Source organism: Osmerus mordax, chromosome 12 (assembly GCF_038355195.1).
Source record: "Osmerus mordax isolate fOsmMor3 chromosome 12, fOsmMor3.pri, whole genome shotgun sequence".
Classification (NCBI taxonomy): domain Eukaryota; kingdom Metazoa; phylum Chordata; class Actinopteri; order Osmeriformes; family Osmeridae; genus Osmerus; species Osmerus mordax.
Genome location: NC_090061.1, coordinates 4,180,929 through 4,203,135, shown reverse-complemented (window position 1 = coordinate 4,203,135; position 22,207 = coordinate 4,180,929). Strand labels below are relative to the sequence as shown.

General features: G+C 50.2%; 2 protein-coding genes across 3 annotated transcripts; both read left to right on the top strand.

The window, feature by feature from the left end:
- Window positions 1-45: 45 nt before the first annotated feature.
- On the top strand, window positions 46-5,555 carry LOC136954161 (protein FAM53C-like). Its single transcript, XM_067247731.1, has 5 exons — window positions 46-77; window positions 1,766-2,036; window positions 2,147-2,207; window positions 2,300-3,159; window positions 4,150-5,555. Exons 2-5 carry the CDS (start codon window positions 1,956-1,958, stop codon window positions 4,384-4,386), a joined length of 1,239 nt encoding a protein of 412 aa, XP_067103832.1. The 5' UTR covers window positions 46-77; window positions 1,766-1,955; the 3' UTR covers window positions 4,387-5,555.
- An 800-nt stretch (window positions 5,556-6,355) lies between these two features.
- ctbp1 (C-terminal binding protein 1) lies at window positions 6,356-14,967 on the top strand. Of its 2 annotated transcripts, XM_067247462.1 has the most exons (11): window positions 6,356-6,412; window positions 7,302-7,360; window positions 7,513-7,679; window positions 10,687-10,841; window positions 11,759-11,903; window positions 12,532-12,738; window positions 13,109-13,323; window positions 13,451-13,581; window positions 13,751-13,878; window positions 14,518-14,635; window positions 14,784-14,967. In XM_067247462.1, the coding sequence occupies exons 3-11, from the start codon at window positions 7,622-7,624 to the stop codon at window positions 14,965-14,967; spliced, it is 1,341 nt and encodes a 446-aa protein (XP_067103563.1). In that variant the 5' UTR covers window positions 6,356-6,412; window positions 7,302-7,360; window positions 7,513-7,621. The 2 variants fall into 2 exon arrangements, with proteins under 2 accessions (XP_067103563.1, XP_067103564.1); XM_067247463.1 differs by lacking the exons at window positions 6,356-6,412; window positions 7,302-7,360; window positions 7,513-7,679 and adding an exon at window positions 9,077-9,123.
- Window positions 14,968-22,207: the final 7,240 nt, after the last annotated feature.

Sequence of the window (22,207 nt, the reverse complement as noted above, 5' to 3'; positions counted from 1 at the left end):
TCCTACGTATATATATTATGGGAAGGTCCATCTTTACCCCGTGCAGCTTTTGGTTGCTAAGGAGACACGGAGAGCAGGTAATCAGTCCAGCAGTAGCAGTAGCAGTAGTCATGCACATTGATGTTGTTCTGTTAAACCATTACCATGCCGTTATACACGTTTTATTAACCATTTAAGATAAAGACAATAACAGTTACCGACACTTTACAATTAACGATTAGTTAAGCTATCTTGCTAAACTTAGCCATCTTTTTAGCTACAGTAGTGAGGTGAAGTTGGCTAGTTTACGACAGCCTATCGAAACGTTATACCGCTAGGTACGTAACAGTACTGTATTGTGTCTGGACCCTTGCCTGTTGCTGTTACCGCTAAATTAGCTAGTTAGCCATGCCAGATGGCTAGCTGGTGCTAACAGTCTACCACTGTCGTGTCGGGTACAGAACGTGAGCTAACTAGTAACTACTGGTACCGTCTAGCCGAAGTAGCCACACTATAAGCAAGCTCGTGTAAGTTAGCCAGGACCAGATGGATATTGTTGCATTGGGTATCATCGTGGATCGAGCACCAAAGATGCAATGCAATTTTATTAAAAAGTCAGCATAGCTAGATTACACTCATCCTTTGATTTAATTTTCACCGTAGCCCGTCTAAAAAGGCCTGCAGTCTCAGCTAGAGGATAAAACACCTCTATCAGTTGAGGCCTTGGCCTCAAAGCCAGTCGAGCTACTTCAGTCTCGTGTGGGCAGTACTTATGTGGTTGAGCTATCCAACACTCTAATGTGAGAGAAGCTAAGGTTCATCAACTAGATTTTATGTGGTAGGCTTATTCTTTTAGTTTCATGTTGAGCCTGGTGAACATGTGAATGTTGCAGAACCACAGTGCAGCAGTGCAAAGGTTGAAGTGAGGAGTGTGAGAATAAAGAATCTGAGCCAGAAGGAAGTGTCACAGGGTGTGTCTTGTTTCGCTAACTATTGCATCTGCTGTTAAGCAGACTGGTTATGTGGTATTTGCATAAAAAGTATCTAGTGGTCAATGGAATGTATGTCAATGAACCAAGGCAACTATTTGTTTTATTGTACTGCCAGCTCCTGTTGATACCTCATGGCGCTCTACTCTAACTGCGTTGTGAGTTTCTTTTCACAGAACTTTACCTCAGTTTAGCCCTGGAGTCCACTTTCTCTCCCCTCTTTTGTGTCCCTTGCAGAGTGGGGGAGGCATGCCTTGTGCTCAGGCCCTCTCCCCCTTTCGTTTCACCCACATCCTCCCCCTCTTTCCCGTGCTCACTTACTTACTCACTCTCTCCCTCCCCCCTTCAGCTCTCCTCATCTCAGCCCACAGGAAGGGCCCGACTGTTTGGTTTCAGTATGATTCTAAAGAACGCATGGGATTACCCTTCATCTTTGCTTCCTTGGCGTGTCACAGCTTTTAGGGCCAAAGCCATATTTCAGAAGTGCTTTTCATAGTCAAGTCAAAGTTAGCTGATATTGCAAGATTAGTGTTGGTATCTCTGTGTACAACGTTTTTAGTACACTTTCTAGAGGAGCAGAGATTGGCAATTGAGTTTCACATGTGTGACACGTCTTCACTAGAGTAGGTGTTGTATGTTCATGATTACCCAAGCAGGAGATGTCCACAGGTCAAACTCTCCTAGTTGAAATGCGTTGTTTTTACACGTTCTATAGTTTTATAGCGTTTGCCTTTTAATAAAACTCCAAAGCATCACCTTTTCTCATTCCATTTTCTCTCCTGTCTGTAATCCTGTAGGAGAGGTGGTGGTGATGATGATGATGATGATGATGACCAACATGGAGGCTGAGTTTAAGTGAAGACTCTAGGGTCAGGCTGGCTGGTTGAGGTGCAGAGGGGACGCCACAAACCTCGCCAGGAGTCTGACTAGCGCACACACACACACACACACACACACCCTGTCCTTTCTGGAATCCGGCTGGTCGCCATGGTGACGCTCATCACTGACCAGCTCCGCAGGCAGAGTTTAGACGAACCATGTTATCGCAGGGCTTTGTCTCTCAATGTGGTGAGTAGGACACACACACACACACCGAGTCTTGCGAAACCTTATAGCCTAACTCTGTTGCCTGTTTGACCACTTGAACTGTTAGTCACATGTTCATTGCTGGGTTTCAGTCATTGCCTGAGGTGGGTAGCAGCCCGAAGATGTCCTGGACTGGATATGGGCTGACTCCAGGTAACCCTCTCATATCCATAACCCTGTCATACACAACTTCCTGTTTCATGCGCCTTCATATCAGGTTTTTCTGTGCCCTCTTGTTCACCCAGAGAGTGGGTGGTCCAAGCCCCAGCACCTGCAAGACCCCACATCTGATCCCCTGCCTCCCCCCATCCCTGGGAGAGACCCCTTCTACTGGCCCCCCCTCCCCAGCCTCTCTGTGGCAGCACTGTGTCTGCAGAGCTCCCCTCCCCTAGCCCCTCAGAGCTACCCTCCCCCTCCTCCCCCAAAGCGACACTGCCGCTCCCTGTCCGTGCCCGAGGACCTGTCCCGCTGCCGCACTCCCTGGCGCCCCAGCGCCTCCAGGATCTGGACCCCCGTCAAACGGCGCTGTCACAGCGGAGGAGGAGCCAGCGTCCTGGGTGGCCGGGCGGGCTCCGCTCCCCTGCGAGGCCCCTCCTCGTCCGTCACCTCCTCGTCCGTCACCTCCTCCTCCGTCACCTCCTCCAGCCCCACCTTCTTCAGCCTCGCCCTATCCTCCGACTCCCCCCTGCCCTGGGCCTTCCCTTTGGACCCCTGGGACCCCTGGGACGGGCTCCGTGGGGGCTGTGCCTCCTTCTTCCCCACCCCCTCCTCCTCCTCCTCCCCGGCCCCGCCTGGCTCCTCCTCTCGGCCCCTCCTGCAGCGCCGGTTCTCCCTCTCCCCCATGCACATTCACCTGCCCCCCCAGGCCTCCCCTGCTCCTCCTCCTCTCACCCCTCACTGCCCTGGCCCTGGCCGGGACCCCCACGCCCCCTGGCCCTCCTCTGCCTGCAGCACCCCGGCCTCCTCCAGGCGAAAGCCCCACCCCGCCCTCCCTCGCTGCCACTCCCAGCCCTGCGACATGAAGAAGCCCCGGCTGAAGAGACGCCACGACTCTGACACCTTGCCCTGCTCCAGACCGGGCCTGGACTTCAGCAAGATGACCCAGGTGAGCAGGGCTGTAGCCGGCAGGTCCTCTGGGGTTGCAGTCTTCTTCCGGACTTGGCTGTCCCTTGCGAAGCATGATCTACTAGTCTGCAGGGACCCCAGACTCACAATGTTCTACCTAGTTTCCTGTTTTAAAGAGGACCAGGAGACCTACTCCCCCTGTGGCCCCACTGGCCTCAGCTACACCCCTCCACTCCCACCCTCTCCAGCCTTCCCCCACAGATGGCGTGTTTATGTTGGGATTATTAGTGAGGAGAAGTGGGCCTCTGGCTCTCTCCCCTCTGGGGAACCACTGTCCCCCACATTCCTGGCTCTTCTGGGCAGCGCCAGACCAGGCCAGGCTGGGTGCGTTTGGGTTCTGTCCTGGGTGATGTGTTGCTTTAGGCTTCCTGTGTGCCCTGCCCTCCCCGACCCAGCGTGTGTCTTCGGGCAAACCCTTGCATGCCTGTGTGTACCAGACACTGATGCTTGGCTGTGCCCCAGCACCTCCTCCCCCTTCTATAGGTGACTGTGACCAGCCCATCCATCTGAACTGAACTAGGCTATTCAAAATGAGTAGAGGGCTTTTGACTGACTTCCTGGTCCAGCCAGTAATGTCTCCACTCTTTTTTTTTTAATTTTGTGGTTGCTTCCTCTTGGGTCTGCTAGGGTTTTATGGCCTGATGTAGGGTGTGGGACTGTGTGAGGGAGAGATGGGGTGGGCGTGAGGGAGGTTGTGTGCTAGGCTAGTCAACCGCTGGAGCTCTCTGGCGGTAAGATGGTGGAAGGATTTGCATATGATTTGCTCAGACCCGTTTCATTTCAATGAAACGTCTGTGTGGAAATGCCAGGGGTACTTTGTTCTCTGTGAGGGAGTGGAATACAGCCTCAGAGTCCTGGAGTCTCTCCACTGAGACAGCAGGCCGGAGCAGGATTAGGAAACATTATGAAGTGACTTTTGTTTGTTATTTGGCGGTGCCTTCTTTTTGACATTGTATCTGCTTTCCTCCAGATCGCCAGTGGGGGGGGCCCTTCCCTGGGTGTCATGCCCGCTCAGGGGGACCTGAAAGCAGCCTTCTTCCCTGCAGAGTCCCTGGGCCGGACCAGCATCGGGCCAGTCAGCGAGAGCGAGGAGGAGGAAGATGAGGAGGAAGATAAGGGGTGTGTTGGAGTGGCAGAGGAAGGAGTTCAGAATGTTTTCGAGAGAGACTGCACAGAATTAGACTTGGAGCTGATAGAGGAGAACTGATGGGTGGTCCTAATGGGTGCTTCTAGTGAGACTGGCTGTATCCCTCACCCACAGCTTTCTGTCTGTCTGGGGCTGTTCACATCACTGTCTGGGGCTGTTCACGTCACAACCTGTCTGGGGCTGTTCACGTCACAACCTGTCTGTCTGGGGCTGTTCATGTCACAACCTGTCTGGGGCTGTCATCACAGCCTGTCTGTCTGTCAGGGGCTGTCATCACAGCCTGTCTGTCTGTCGGGGGCTGTCATCACAGCCTGTCTGTCTGTCGGGGGCTGTCATCACAGCCTGTCTGTCTGTCGGGGGCTGTCATCACAGCCTGTCATGTCAACAATAAGCTACAGCCACATCCTAACCATAATTCTCCTTTTCAATGTTTATTGAGTTTATAAACTCATAAATATGAGTATGTATGAGTTTATTCTGTTACCCAAAACATTCAGAGACACCAGTAGACATGACGTCTGGTTCATAACTGGTATTTCCAGTGATATGGGTTCTTGTGTACTATTGTTGTAAACCTGCTGATGTAGGTTGGTTGGGATGAATGTGTGTTGAGGAAGGAGGGGAAGCTGCTTCCCCAGAATCACAATAACCAAATTTAGATTTTTATAACCAAACTCTGAGAAACAGACCTTGAACTAGAGGTCAAACTGGAATGATCTTATGTGTGTTTCCTTAGCCAGCGAGGAGAGCCATTCTTTGCGTGCTTGCTCATCCTAATCCTGTGCCTGTGTGTTTTGAAGGAATGGGTTTTATCAGTGTTTTTAGAACACATTCATTATCAAGACCCCTTCCCATCCATCACTGAATGGAATCAAAATTGTACATTGATCATGCCTTAAGATGATGTTAAATCAGTTGCTGTTTACTGGTGTTAAAGTTTTATGGTTCTCTGTGATCCGATTGCTAGTGTCATTGCCCTCCCATAACCTGCACTGGAATAGATTAACATTTACTGTAAGGATGCTGCAGTCATACCTGAATTAGGGCACAATGTTATAATGTACTGTACAGTGGCTCTGTGTGAGCCAGCTGGTTGACTGAGTGAGTGAATGTGTGAGATGAGTAGTGCGAGATGTAGCCGTTCAGAGGCCTTGTGAGAGCAGATTTTTACTGTATGTTTTCAAGATGGGAAAATTCCTCTTACACAATTTGTGTAAAAATAAAGTTTATTAGAGAATACTTTTTCACAAAAAAAAAACATGGTCCTGTGTCTTTTTTTCCCTCCATAATAATTGGGAGTCAGGTGGCTGAGCGATGAGGGAATCGGGCTAGTAATCCGAAGGTTGCCAGTTCGATTCCCGGTCATGCCAACTGACGTTGTGTCCTTGGGCAAGGCACTTCACCCTACTTGCCTCGGGGAGAATGTCCCTGTACTTACTGTAAGTCGCTCTGGATAAGAGCGTCTGCTAAATGACTAAATGTCTAAATGTAAATGGGATAATGCCATTTATTCATATAAATGGGCAACAAGTTGGCTCTTTAATCCTCACTCACAACTGTTATCAAATAAACGCATTGGTTGCAGTGACATCTGCTGGTTGAATTTAAGAATAGTTTTACTGATAAAGACCAGAAATAAGTTTTGTCAAATTAAAGACAGATTTAATACCCTGTACACACAAACTTGTGATAATTCAATGGACAGACATACATTATATGGCGCTATAATCACTGGACTATACACATATTTACTGTCACATTATTTTAGTTTTAGGTTATGATCGAAACTTTCAAGACCACAGGGGTCTGGCTAATTAGAACATCACAGACCATCACAGAGTCATGTCATGGGTCTTTGTCGGACCCAAGGACAGTAGTACAACTGTCATTCCGCCGTGGAAGGTGAGGGCGCTCTGTAGTCTTTTCTGCTCCTTCCAGTCCACACTGCTGCCTCTGCTCTGCACCGCGGCCTGACCCCCCATGAACCGGCGACTTCCTCTTTTTCAGATTCCATGGCGATCGGGAGAGAGGGAAGACCACCGACGCACGCACACTATCTCAAACCAACCGAAAGACGCTTCTCAGGGTAAATTATACGCCGCTTCGTCCACGATTGAGACACGAGGAGCAAATAATGCTTGCATAACATGCATATGTGGGGGCGATCCACGTTTCCCTGCGGATACAGAATTTCAGATATTCACATTGTAGCGCCACTCGCTGATAGCGAATGAGCCGCAATTGGCTGCCCCGTTTGATTCTCTCACACGCAGTATGCTAAAGTAGCTAGCGCGTTAGCTTTCGAATTGACGCACATTATTGTATTAGAAAAAAACCCTGCATCGCTAAAATATAGTTTGATAGCTACATATAGTTATTGATAGTTTTAATCGTATAAAAGTAAGTGAGGCAGCCAGCTATCTTCTTTTCGAGATCACCTCAAAATATTGTGGCCTGTCGTTGGCTAGCACTAGCTATGCTAGCATTAGCTACAATTGGTAGCTAGCTGGCTGCGACCGGTGTAAGGGTGTAGCGTGCTATATCACTAGCTTAACTTAGCGTAACAAGCTAACACCAGATATACAAGCTGGATACTGTATAGTTAGCTACTGAATCTTGCTGAACATAACTTGTGAATACTTAGTTGTATTGTGAGAGGCGTGTTCCCTGTCTGTTATTATAGTAATATTGACGTTAGCTAAAGTTTACGTCAAGCTAACAAGCTAGTCTATACATTTTCAGAAGTTTCTTTACTGAAGTTTTGTAGCTAACGTGCGCTTGCCAACTTGCTGTGGAGTCTAAATGAATGTAGGAATTACAAGCCATCTACTGAATACCTACAGTTGGTTGTGTTTAATAGTTTGTATGGTTTAAAGGATAACGTTTCATGCAGTTTACCAGAATAACACCAATAATACTTTTTGTATTCAGAATGAAGTCTGTATTTGTAATGAGCATGTTTTCTATGTTTACAGTTTGATCTGACTTGTCTGCCTGAGACGCAAAGAGATACACAGACAGGGTTGTCGATCTGGTGAGTAATGTATAGGTGACCACTCGGATACTAACAAAAAAATGTGTTTAGTTTGAGAGCCTATCCTACTTTTACTTAGACATTTTTAAATGATCTTGGTTTCACCTTTGGGTAGTTGAATGAAATGGTGACTGTTTTGTTTGTATTTGCAGGTTGTCTGGGCAGTGTTAGCTAGTCCTTCTGGTCTGGGTTGAAGGCGCTACCAGTGCTGAGGTCTGTGTGGTTCTGGTCTACTCTGTTCTGGGTTTGGACTGCCAGTCTATGGCTCTGATGGACAAGCACAAAGTGAAGCGGCAGAGATTGGACCGCATCTGTGAGGGTAAGAGGAAAAGACTCGTTGTTGTGCTGTGTACACTGTACGTACACTCTCTTACACACACACTCACACACACTCACAAACACACTCGCATGCGCTCAAAGCCAGACAGACATGCAACCTACCATGTGGAGAGGGTGGGGGGGAAGCCATGGGTATAGATGTGACACTGTCAAATATTTGAGTTGTGATGGAAATGTATTTACTAGATGTCTTACTGCTTTTCGTGCTATTGGTTTGTTAGAATTGTTCTGGATTGTGACACACGCCCATGTATGGTTGTGAATACTGTGATAAGTGCAGTGTCTATGCAGGGGGTAATAAGTGATGTGATAAGTGCCGTGTCTATGCAGGGGGTAATAAGTGATGTGATAAGTGAAGTGTCTATGCAAGGGGTAATAAGTGATGTGATAAGTGCCGTGTCTATGCAGGGGGTAATAAGTGATGTGATAAGTGAAGTGTCTATGCAGGGGGTGATGTGATAAGTGCAGTGTCTATGCAGGGGGTAATAAGTGATGTGATAAGTGAAGTGTCTATGCAGGGGGTGATGTGATAAGTGCAGTGTCTATGCAGGGGGTGATGTGATAAGTGCAGTGTCTATGCAAGGGGTAATAAGTGATGTGATAAGTGCAGTATCTATGCAGGGGGGGGATGTGATAAGTGCAGTGTCCATGCAGGGGGGGGATGTGATAAGTGCAGTGTCTATGCAGGGGGTAATAAGTGATGTCGCCTGAAGCGGTACCAGAACTGATACTCTTGGAGCGCAGTGTTCAGTGTCTCTTATCTGACTTCCTCTTCCTGTCTGGCTATCAGACTCAGAAAGGTAGAGAGCACAGAAGGGATGTGGTGACGACTCTAAACGCTAGGTTACCATCGCGGCACATCGATGCGTCTACGTCCAAAAATATGCCTCGTCACTGTCCACTCGAAAAGAGAATTTCGGAGGAAGCCCCCATTTTCCGTTTTCACCTCAGTCATGTAAAGATAAAAATAAACGGTAACGATTCTAGAGAGTTCTTGGTGTGTCAGCCCGCGATGAGGGAGTAGTGTAGCCGGTCTGCTGATGAAGCTAAGATGGAGGGAAGCTTGGGAGGGTCCCTGGAGACAGGAGTGAGGCAGCGGACAGGGTGAAGGGTCGTGTCCGTGGCTACAGGGAAACAGGCCAGCTGTCTCTTTAAAAAACAACAACAGGCTAACCGCCCCCAGCGCCAGCCCCGCTATGCTAATGAGGTTAGTGCTGGTTGGCCAGCACTCAATGGAGCTGCCTGTGATTGGAGCCTGGCTGTGGGGGAGGGGCTGGGTGTGGATGACAGCTGGGAGCCAGCCAGCCAAGAGCAGTCTGACACAGAGAGAGGGAGAGAGGGACAGAGAGAAAAGAACGATAGAGGGAGAGAGCGAGGAGAGAGAGAGAGAGAGGAAGACAGGCTGACAGACTTCATAATGCAAGGTTAGGCCCCGGTGTGTTTGTGTGTTGCAGTGTGCGTGTGACTCGTGTGTCTGAAGAGAGAAGAGGGTTGTGTAGTTTGGGCGTGGTGCTCTGCTGACTAGTGTGTAGTTTCTTTTCTGCTCCGCGCTTGTGTCCTCGTAGCTGTTAAAGGAATTGAGCAACCGTGTGTGTGTGTGTGTGTGTGTGTGTCTGGGTGGAGTAGCTGGCGTTGCTGCATTATCCCCACGGCCACCCCTCCCCCCCTGCTCCCTCCCTCACTCCTCCGACCGCGGCCAGGGGAAGAGAAAAGAGAGGGAGGGATTGAGACGGAGGAGGGAGGAGAGAATGAATGAAGTGCTGAATGAATTGCATTGTGTGCACGGCCATGCTTGTGTTCCGTAGGCCTCGAGTACGCTACTGTTCTGCGCTCAAATGACTCTGTGTGTGTGTGTGTGCAATTTTTTATAAGGTGGCCTTTGTCAGTATAAAATGTATTAGTATTTAGTAATATTATGGAATGTTCTCTGGAATTGTGGTGGGCTGCAGATTCTTGATTGTAATGCCTTCATGCAGTGTGTGTGTTGGGAAATGCGTTGACGTAACAGGAAGTGTTCCCAAATGTTTCTTCCACCCGGCCAACAACAGTCCCATCATACCCCCCTCTCCCTCCTCCAAATTCTTATATTACACACAGTGTGTGTGTGTGTGTGTGTGCGCATGTGTGCTCTCCCCTGCTATGTCCTAGTGAATGTTCCAGCGAGAGTGAACCCACCCTCCCAGCACACGCACCAGGCCCCACACACCTGTCATGCTGGGTGGACAGGAGAGACACTAGTGTCTGTGTTGCTCTGGTGTGTGTTACTCGTGTGTGTGGTTAGGCAGGTTTGGGTGTACAATGTATTCAATAATGTTACTTTTATCCAATACAACTTACAGTACGGGGGGATTTGAACCTACGACCTCTTTATTTGCGGTCAGAGGCTGTACCGCTGGTACTACCAAGTTGTGGGCGTTGTGTGTAGGTGGTTTTGATCATGACCGCCGGCCCCAGACGGCCAGGGTCACGTCTCCAGAGAGGCAGAATCAGGTCATTAGTCAGAACTCAGCTTGAAGCCACTGCCCCCTCCCCCGCTGGCACACTCCAGCGCCCCACCCCCGCGCCCCACCCCCGCGCCCCACCCCCACACCTCCTGGTGCAGATACTTCCCCGGGATGGAGGGGGGGGGGGGGGGGGTGGCCATAGACTCTCTGCCGTGTATTTTCTTACACTTCCTAGTTATGTAACCATGGCTACCCATGTACCCCCTAGGGATTTTAATTTAGAGGATCATGGGAATTGCAGTTTCCATGAGGGCAATAAGCTATCCCTAGGTGTTTGGCTGGTCGGGTGTGAACCGTGGGGGTGGTAAACACCACCGCGGTGGTGTGTTTTTCTACCATGCGTCGTTGCGCGCAGGCGTGCGTGTGCGTGCAGTAAAACGTGTAGCATCTGTACAGACTTGACCAGGCTGTCAAATCCTCAAGTCAACACCTGAACTAGAGAGAACACACACATGCTCACAGGTGTACCCTGTGCCCCCCCAGGCATCCGCCCCCCCATCCTGAACGGGCCCATGCACCCCCGACCTCTGGTGGCTCTGCTGGATGGGCGTGACTGCACCGTGGAGATGCCCATCCTCAAGGACGTGGCCACTGTGGCCTTCTGTGATGCCCAGTCCACCCAGGAGATCCACGAGAAGGTAGACGGAGCACACACACACACCACAGTCTTGACACAGTTGCATGTTGTTGATGGTTGTGTACCGTGCACAGGTTTTTGTTGGTGTAGCTTCATGTATTACTTCTGTTTTTATAATTACGTTCTGTCCCAAGAGCTGTACTGAAGGACTACATGTCCCAGCATGCCTCCACTACATTTACATTTATTCATTTAGCAGACATTCACATTTAGTCATTTAGCAGACGCTCTTTTCCAGAGCGACTTACAGTAAGTACAGGGACATTCCCCGAGGCAAGTAGGGTGAAGTGCCTTGCCCAAGGACACAACGTCATTTTGCAGAGCCGGGGATCGAACCAGCAACCTTCTGATTACTAGTCCGTTTCCCTAACCACTCAGCCACCTGACTCACTCAGCAGACGCTTTTATCCAAAGCGACTTCCAAGAGAGAGCTTTACAAAGTGCATAGGTCACTGATCATAACAACAAGATAGCCACAAAACATTGCGAGTAGCCAAAACATGAAGCACACATTGTGAACAACCAAAGTAAGTGCCAAAGGGAAGAACCATAAGAGCATGTAGTTAAACAAGTTACAATTAAACAACATGAACCGCTATACATGTAAGTGTACCTGTGGAAAAAACAAGCAACAATAATAAAAACAATATATCACAGCGAGTACAATTATTTTTTTATTATCAGTTACCACTAACCACAAGAGCAACAAGTCTCTGAGCAAGAGTCATTGTGATCCTTGAGGAAACTAACATCGGGTCAAGCGAACCATTCCTAAGTACCGTTGTACTCCGGAACATGTGCGTCTTGAGCCTTTTCTTGAAGGTGGAGAGACAGTCAGTGTCTCTGATGGAGGTGGGGAGTTCACTAACCCTTCCCGTGTGTGTGTGTGTGTGTGTGTGTGTGTGTGTGTGCGTGTAGGTGCTGAACGAGGCCGTGGGTGCTCTGCTGTACCACACCATCACGCTCTCCAGAGACGACCTGGACAAGTTCAAGGGCCTGCGTGTCATCGTACGCATCGGCAGTGGCTACGACAACGTGGACATCAAAGCTGCCGCCGAGCTAGGTGAGACACACACACACACACAAACACAGTTTACCGCCTCTGCATGGTTACCCCAGAGGTGCTTTCTCTCTCTCACTTCACGTTGCCAGGGATATGAGATATATAAATGAATATTTTATATATCAGAAGGAGTTTGATAACTCCCCCCTGGACTACCAACCCCCTCAGCAATAAACAAGTCATTTTGTTTTCTAATGTGGGTGGGGAAGCTTTTTTTAAACTTTTTTTAACTGATCCAGCCATGAAATATGATTTTGTAATAAGTGTGTGTGGGGAGGGACAGGACAGATTTACTGTTTTCAAAAAGTGTCTTAAAAACCTACGCCCCTCCTCTTCTCAAGGATTCTATTTTTTTTTTTTACGGATTGGTATTTTCCATTTTGATTTAGCTTCTATTAGGGGTGGGAATCTTTTGGTACCTCACGATTCGAATCGATTCTTGGGGTCACAATTCGATTAAAAATCGATTCCCGATTTTAAATAAATTTCTTTTTTTATATATATTCCCAAAAAACATAAAAAAAATGGATTCACATACATTTGTGAATAGATCTGAATCGCGATTCAAATGTGAATCGATTTTTTCCCCTCCTTAACTAGCTTCTATCCTGTCCTTGTTTTCCTCCAGGCATCGCGGTGTGCAACGTTCCGGCCACGTCGGTGGAGGAGACGGCCGACACGTCTCTGTGCCTGATCCTGAACCTGTACCGCAGGGTCACCTGGATGCACCAGGCCCTGAGGGAGGGCACGCGGGCCTCTTCCGTCGAGCAGATCAGGGAGGTGGCGGGGGGCGCCGCCCGCATCCGAGGAGAGACGCTGGGCATCATCGGTCTGGGTGAGCAGGGGGACTGGTGGAGGGGAGGAGGGATTGGAGGGAGTCAGGTGGCTGAGCGGTTAGGGAATCGGGCTAGTAATCTGAAGGTTGCCAGTTCGATTGGCAACCTTGCCAAATGACGTTGTGTCCTTGGGCAAGGCACTTCACCCTACTTGCCTTGGGGGGATGTCCCTGTACTTACTGTAAGTTGCACTGGATAGGAGCGTCTGCTAAATGTAAATGTAGCAGAGGAGGGGACGGGAGGGGTGGAGAGAGGAGAGGGTAAACAGATAGATGAAGACTGTGTGGTGATGCAGGGGTTAGATGTGGCGCTGGGGGGCTTGATCCACACTCCCTGCTGTCTGACCCTGGTGACCCTGTCCTCCTGCAGGTCGCGTGGGCCAGGCCGTAGCCCTGCGAGCTAAAGCCTTTGGCTTCGGGGTGATCTTCTACGACCCGTACCTTCCCGACGGCGTGGAGCGCTCCCTGGGGCTGCAGAGGATGACCACCCTGCAGGACCTGCTCATCCACTCGGACTGTGTCTCCCTGCACTGCAGCCTCAACGAACACAACCACCACCTCATCAATGACTTCACCATCAAACAGGTACACGCGCACACACACCCCAATGCCTCTGCTGTCAAACAAACAAACACACCCCATCTCGTTACCACTTCACTATCAAAACCGACGCGCACACACCCCCTGACCCGTGTTGTGTTGGTGTGTGTAGATGCGTCAGGGGGCGTTCCTGGTGAACACATCGCGAGGGGGGCTGGTGGATGAGAAGGCCCTGGCCCAGGCCCTGAAGGAGGGCCGCATTCGAGGGGCCGCTCTGGACGTGCACGAGACAGAACCCTTCAGGTGAGACACACGCTCACACACACACGCTCACACACACACGCTCACACACACACGCTCACACACACACACACACACACACACAAGCACACACACTCTCACGCATGCCATACACAGGCACACACACTTAAATCTCTTCTGCAATCCCCCCCCCCCCCCCCCCCCCCCCCAGTTTCTCGTCGGGCCCCCTGAAGGACGCCCCTAACCTGATCTGCACCCCCCACACCTCCTGGTACAGTGAGCAGGCCTCCATCGAGGCCAGAGAAGAGGCTGCCAGGGAGGTCCGCAGAGCTATCACAGGTAACACACACACATCCCTTCCTTATCACACACACACACATCCCTTCCTTATCACACACACACACACACACACATCCCTTCCTTATCACACACACACACATCCCTTACTTATCACACACACACACACATCCCTTCCTTATCACACACACACACACACACATCCCTTCCTTATCACACACACACACATCCCTTCCTTATCACACACACACACACATCCCTTCCTTATCACACACACACACACACACACATCCCTTCCTTATCACACACACACACACACACATCCCTTCCTTATCACACGCACACACACACACACATCCCTTCCTTATCACACACACACACACACACACACATCCCTTCCTTATCACACACACACACACACACATCCCTTCCTTATCACACACACACACACACATCCCTTCCTTATCACACACACACACACATCCCTTCCTTATCACACACACACACACACATCCCTTCCTTATCACACACACACACACACACACATCCCTTCCTTATCACACACACACACACACACATCCCGTCCTTATCACACACACACACACACATCCCTTCCTTATCACACACACACACACATCCCTTCCTTATCACACACACACACTCACCCCTCCCTACCCCCAGGTCGTATCCCAGACAGTCTGAAGAACTGTGTGAACAAGGAGTACCTGATGGCTGCCTCCCAGTGGCCCAGCATGGAGGCTGCCCCTGTCCACCCAGAGCTTAACGGCGCCACCTACAGGTGAGGAGTCCTGCTGCTGCCCACATCCAGGAAGTCAGACGTGAGGGCTGGTTTACCCTGCAGTCTCACCCGCTCCTTCTCTCCGTCGCTCCTTCTCTCCATCGCTCTCTCTCCCTCTCCATCGCTCTCTCTATCGCTCTCTCTCCAGGTTTCCTGCAGGTCTGATTGGTGTGGCTACAGGGGGTCTCCCAGGGGCAGGTGCAGGGGTGGAGGGGCTGGTGTCGGCCTCCCTGGCTCACGGCATCGCCCCCGTGTCCCACCCCCCTCACGCCCCGTCGCCAGGGCAACCATGCAAGGCTGAGTCCGACAGAGACATGGCCTCTGACCAGTAGCCCCCCCCCTGCACATTCCGTCACCCTGGACCCCCCCCCCCCACCCCTTCTCTCTCCCCCTCCTCCCAGCACTTCCCCCCTCAGCCAGATGATACTGGAGACCGGTTTGACCCACTTTGATCCGGTTTCATCCACTTCCTGGTTCTTCAGAACACAGTACCAGCCCTGGAGTGTCCGAACCGTCCAGAGCCTCCCCCCAAACCCCCCCACACACACAGCCCTCTGGACCCCCCCCTCCCCTTCAGACCACCCCCCCCCCCCCCCCAGGACTCTCAACTTCCTCGCACCGTCAGCAATAACACTCTTCTCAAGGATTCAATAATTGGATTGGTATCTTTTTTTGTTTTTATTTCATTTTGCTTATTTGTTTTTGAGGAGGGAAAAACTGTTGTAGCTGTTGATCTGTCCCTTTTTGAAATCTTTTAGTTATTCAGATATTTTTTTTAAATTTTTCCCGTTTATTAGTTTTGTTTTGAAACGCATTTCTGGATGAGGCCGTGCTGAGGCTCCCTGCCTCTGAGGCAGTGCTGAGGCTCCCTGCCTCAGAGGCAGGGAGCCTCTTCAGGATACAGGCTGATGTTACTGCTCTGCTATCTGCTTTCTTCACTCCTCTCACCACACAGACAGACAGACAGACGCCCAGCAGACAGACACGTAACAGACAAACAGCAAGCCATAGAGAGATCCTTAAATCTCTATGGTACTAACATCTCGCAAACTAGCATCTGGCTTTCGTTGGGGAATCTCTATTTTGTTCTGGTCTAGTCTAGGAAACCATTCTGATGTCACTGTTAAAGCTAAGAGTTCCTATCAGCTGTCAGGGCTCTGTCTGTATGACTGTCTGTCTGCCTGCCTGCATGCCTGTCTTCAGTCTCCTGAAGATGTTGAGTTCTGTCTCATTGTTCTGGCTGTCACTTAGACCTGTTTTTAACTCTGCCCCTCTTGGTGATGAACTCGACAGGTGTCCTCCCTATTGGCCCTTTTCCATTGGCTCAGATGAAGAGTCAGATGAGCATTTCATATAAATGACTGAATGACTGTGCATGGGCCTTGCTTTTCAGTCACTACATGTGACCGCACGCACACACACACACAGTCTAAATTGAGTTGAGCTTGCAGAAGCAGTTTGATGCGCGGTGTGTCTGTCTCACCAGCAGGGGGAGCCACCTGAACACTCCGCCTGTGTCCAGCTCGTCTGCGACCTCTGTGAACCGTGTCACCATGGAGATGGAACACGGGGTGGTGTTTGTGCTCTGTCGCACACACACACCCACACACTGCTGACTCTTAAGGAGAACAAGGCTTGGGTGATGAAGGGTAGATTTATGTCCCCTGCCACCATACCGGTCACCCCTGACCCTCCCCTGACCCTCCTCCCCTGACCCTCCTCCCCTCCCCTCCAGCTTTCCCTACCAGCATGGATCCACCTCCCGGTTAAGCTAACGGATTCAGGCATCCCTTTCAGAGGAAGGGATCCAGGCAGCATTCCCTTTAATAAACCAGGGGAGCGAGTCTTTTGAAGAGGGTGTGTAGGGACACCCCAACCCCCCCCCCCCAGCTGTTTTCAGTCTTTCCAGAGGAGTCATCCCTAACTCTTAACCGCCGTCACCATTGTCAAGGGAACAGCATTCTAGTACCTCAGTAACAGATATTGAATGTACTTTCAGACCCTTTTCTTCTGTGTACAGACTTTCTAGAGACTTCTCTGCTGGTCCTGAGCAGAAGGGGTTGTGTAAATTGTAGCAAGGATGAAAGGAACACCCCGTAAACCAGACGAGTTCACGTCATCTTTCTACCGTCTCTCCTCCACAGTCCAGCCTCAGGCTTCTGAACAAGTACTCTCTCCTCTCTCCTTCCTCTCCTCTCGCCTTTCTCTCCTCCTCGCTCTCTCTCTCTCTCGTTCTCTCTCTCTCTCTCTCTAGGTAATATTTCTGTGAATAAGGAGCACAATGCTTGCCTGAGGTTCAACTCTGACCTTTGACCTCAGGGTGTGTGAGGCTGCAGGCCAGGGTGGGGGAGGACGACAGTGCGGTGTGTCTGGCCCCTCCCCCCTCCGTGTTCACGGCAGGTCATCCCGCCAGGAGAAATGCTATTGGCGAAAAGATTTTTGTTTCATCTTGTGGTTGCCCCTATCCCAGTGCTCTTGCCCCAGTTGCCAAGTTGTGATTGGTCCGTTCCGCGTGCTGTACAGTTCCTCTCCTAAGAGTCTATGAGTGACATGGGGGGAGTCCGTGTTCACGAACCTTGGACTCCCGGTCATGTGATGAGTATATATTTTCTAAAGGAATCCCTTCAGCGTGGATGAGTCTCATACTAGTGATCTTTTAACCTGACGTTGGCGATGATGATGACCGCATCATTTCGGCTCGCTGTCTTGTTTTAATTTTCTTCTTCAGTTCAGCAGTGCACTACATTGTGTTGTCATGAAAACCCTTAATTCAGCTTGAGTTTTCATCTGTATCGATCGTTGCTCTGTGTTCAACATGTTGTACTGAAACATTTCAGAGAAGAAAAAAAAAATCCCCCCTTTATCCCCTCTTGAAACTTTTGTAAACTTGTTCTCTTTATTTTTCTTCTTCCCCTCCCTGCCATGGAGTAGTCACTCCTCCTAACCCCTCCCCCTTTACCGTAACCCCTCCCCCAGAAAACATTAATCCCTCCCCCTCTACCGTAACCCCTCCCCCAGCAACCTTAACCCCTCCCCCAGCAACCTTACTCCCTCCCCCTCTCTGCCTTAACCCCACTCCCCTCTGTAAACTAGCTGTAGAGTTGCCATGGAAACGCTCACTGCCTTAACCCAGTTGACCATAGCGCGTGGAACGCTGCATACCCAGAACCGATACTTTTAGGCGCACTTGATTCGGTTTACCCAAGCGCAGACACCAATGTGGTGCCTGAAGTGCATGCCCTTGTAAGCTAAACCAAACGCACCTCAGACGCTCCTTGGTATTTAATCTGTGTATTTAACAAAGGTATGTTAGGAGACGAACCACACCCAGTTCAAGGGGCAGGGCTTGACCCCCTCACTCGGCCAGCCAATCACAGCTCAGCAGGTCTCATGCCATCTGGTTCTGGAGCTGTTTCTTGCGGGATGACGTCAGCGCTGTAGAGATCACACAGAGAGAGACGTGTGACTGTCTGATCTCTCTGTGATTGCTTGACTCTTCTGAACCTAACCAACCACGGCGTTGCTGTGAAGGACTAGATGGCTGGCCCTCTCTGAACCCAGCTACGCAGCCTGGCTGAGGCCTGACTGCTGAAGATGGCTCATCTGATATTTCACTCTGGAGTGTGAGAATGTTCCCCCCCCCCCCCCCTCCTGGGGGTGAAGGGTCCTCAAGCCCTCCCTGGGGCCCCCTCGGTGGACACTGGTGTGGTCTGTCAAAGAACGGTAAACAATGGACAGAACTGGTCACTTTTCTCTCTCAGGGTTCCAATGCACACATATCCTCCTGCAGTCTCTCCCTCTCTCTCTCTCTCTATCTCTCTCGTTCTTTCTGGTGTTCCACCCTCAGAATGTAGAACAGCCTCCAGAGTTCTAGAACCGCCCGTCGCTCTGTTCCGCCGTGAGTTCTGTCTGGTTTCATCTCTTTTCTCTTGTTGTTTCCCCTTATGGCACTGACATCTAACCATCTAACAACGGATGAATGAACGAATGAATGTTTTAAATGGACTGTGTGGAAGGTTGAAATTGGGAAATGTATTTTTACAACATGTGAACAAGTTATCTTTTGTTTTGTTTTTTGTTTTTTTTTTTGTCTTTCACTCACTTGTTGTGGATTACTAGTTTAATTTCACCAGACTGCAAAAACCCCTAAAAAGAAAAAAATCTCCTGTAACTAGGCTCTTAAGCTTTATTTCTGTTTTGTTTACTTTTTTATTAGAAACAATCATGTTTGTGATGGTAACTTCCGATGGTAAACTCCACACCGTATTTTAAATAAAATCCGAAAAAATTACCCTTGCTGTCTTTCCTGTCTCCTCCTCTCCCCCTTCCCCCTCCTTCCCTCTCCTTCAGTTTATCAATGTCGTTTTGAGATTGAGAAAATGTGTGTGAGAGAGCGAGAGGTTTGCTGAGACAGTGAGAAGCTGGTTTGTGTGTGAGAGCTGATGAGGACGGCGGTACTGTACACGCTGCCCCAGTGTGATGCCTGCTTGCCCCCTGCTGTGAGGAGCAGCCTGGGGCTGGGAGCAGCTTTATGGAGCTCTGCACCAGAAAGGCCTGTTTATGACCTGAGTTTGACTGGATTTATATGGGCCAAGGGGTGATCCAGTGCCAGGTAGAGCACACACACACTCTGCAGCATCATGCACACACACACACACACACACACTGAAGCCTCACACACACATTCTTTATGAGGGGGCAGGCCAGGTGGGGGGTTCAGTCTTAGACCCATGGGGAAGAGGAGGAGATGGAAGGGAGTTGCCAACCCCAAGATTGCTACCACATGTATGTAGCTAGCTAACAGACAGCTGGCCCAGACGCTAACACGTACTGTATGCAGATTGTATGTTCCGGTTGGCTTATTCTGCTGGATCGGTTAGTCTCTTGTTGCAAATCTTCTAATCTTAACCCCAGTCCTGTGAGAGATCGCCATGGAGACCGTTTTCATCTCTCCATGATGATCCTCCGTCGAGACCGTTTTCATCTCTCCATGATGATCCTCCGTCGAAAGACCATCTCGATTCACTTCAGGCAGGTGAGACTGAAGTCTTGCGGTAGGAAATGGCATATCCAGTTGCATAAGATTACTGTGAGCTTTGATGGTCACTACAGCTGGCCCTAGATCCTAGTTTAGACTCCAGCCCAGTCAGGCTCCAGTTACTGCTGGCTTTGTCACTGGTAGAAGGACTCGGCTGGCCTCGTCTCTCCTGCTGGACCCTGCATCTGCTAGGGAGTGTTCTAACATGAGAGAAATAGCGGGTTGCATAACTGCCTGTGTGTGTGTCTGTGAGAGAGATAACAGCACTGTAACAGTTCTATTTCACACATCTATGATCTCCGTGTCGCTCACGGTTGTGCAACTTTGCGTCGGACACACACACACATTCCCACTGTCAGACCACATGCTGTTCTTCACCGGTATTTACTTGGATGGTTGTTTGTTTTAGCCAGAAAAGCGGGAGGAAGAGAAGAGGAGCAGGGATAGGAGGGGAGGGAAGAGTCCCCAGAGCCATGGAAGAGGTCTGGGGGATACGAGAGAATCACTGGCCAACCTGTAAAAGCTTTTATGGTGCCAGTTTCCCAAACGCTGGGTCAAGACCCCCGAGTTAAAGAGCAGAAGGTTGTGGGCTCCAGGCCCTGCGCTGCCCACGGCTGCTGTGTTTACCAAGCAGGTCTGACAGGACACAACACACCAGCGTGTTCAGAGACAGATGTTTCGCCGTCCTTGCTGCAATTCATCATGTGCCACACAGAAATCATCAAACAGCTAAGAAGCTAACAACAGTGCTTTAATTAAAGTACTCACAGACCTACAAATGCAATAGCGCTTGGACATAGGTCTCAGGTGGAGTGGGACAGCTTTTTGAAATAACCGAGGCCTGCACCACCTTACTGGACATATTGACTATCTTACAAAGATTGTTTTTATTATTCACTCCCCCTGAAAACTACCAGGCAATGGAACAAAAAGTTAAAATACTCTCCACAAAGGAGCGATGGAAGAGGACCAGTATATCAGGGACCACATGAGACAGAGAGGTGGTTCTGGCCTACTGTGGTGTTTCCCAAAAACAGGAAGTGCTGTTGCCAGTAACCATGGCATCGGAAGGTGTAGGAGTGTAGACTACCTCCACTGTCCCTCCCAACAAGAAAAGCCGTAGCAACCTAAAGGTTGGGGGACAAATATTTACCGCTGGTGTCGTCCTCCTGTAAATATTAGTCCCAGTGTTGGCCTGGGAGAGAGGCTGCATCCAGTCACTTCTCAGTGGGGAGGAGGGTGTTCATGAGCAGGCTGATGGAGCGGGGAAACACACCTCTGTTTGATGGTGGGAAGAGTCCTCCCTTCTGCTATAGGGGGAAGATTATTTTGTTATCCTCCTAACCTTCTCTCTTCCCCTAGCTTACCTGCCCCTGCCCTGCCTCTCTTCGCCCCCCCCCCCCCCTGGTGCAGACCAGACCCCCCTGCCACCCTCGACTGCGTGTCTGTGATCGAAAAAAACAAAACAAGCTCCAGCTTTGGTTGTCCAGGGTTTTCTCTTCTCCTCGGTCTCTCTTTTCTCTCTTCCTTCCATCTCTCTCGGTCCCCACTGTCTCTCACACTCCTTCACTCTCTTCCTTTGCATCTCTTTCTCCTCCCTCTGTCCCCTCTCCTTCTTTCTCTGCCTGGGTGGACTTGGCACATGGGATTGGTATTTCATCATGAGTGGTGCCTGGTTGTGAGTGTGTGTGAGTGTGTGCACGCGCCCAGTTGTGTTGTGGATGTGCGCACTCACAGATGAATAAGGATAACAGGCCAGGGGTGACGCCATATTCCGATAAGTGTGTGTCTGAGAGTGAGTGGACTTGTGTGTGTGTGTGTGTGTGTGAGTGAGTGGACTGGTGTGTGTGTGTGTGTGTTATCCACGAGAAGGTCCATCTGTCATGAATCTTTGGTATAAATCTGTGTTTCCCCCTCCACCTACTGCTGCCACCGCGGGAGAGAGGAGGGAGACGGAGAAGGCCGGTTGAAAGGAGCGTAGGATACGGAGAGATAACAGTGAGCCTGGGAGACGGGAGGGGAGGGACGTCTGTCTGGCTCTCAGGGGCAGTGTGACCCTCTCTGGGGTGTCTGAGCCATGGGATCAACTCTGGCTGTGTAACCTAACATTGACCCTACACCCCCACCTCTCAGACACGCACCCACACACACACACACAGACTACAGTATAGCCAGAGGCTTTGCGGAGGTATTTAGATGACACATCTATTGGATAAGGTCCAGAGCAACACTTCTTTTTAATCTTGTGTGTGTGTGTGTGGGGGGGGAGGTCGGCAGGCTCCAGTGAATGCGTCACTGCTGTGTTTTACTAGAGATCTCCGAAACAATTTGGGGCAGTCATCATCAGACGACAGAGAGGAACACACACACACATGCACACACGCACACACACACGTACAGATCTATTCATGGTGAGCTAAGACACATCGATCAGTGTGGAACTAGATACCTCCCTGCTAGTCCATGTGTGTAGCAGCTGTGGGGAACACACACACACACTCCGCTCACCTAAGCAGGGTCGACCAGCGAGAGAG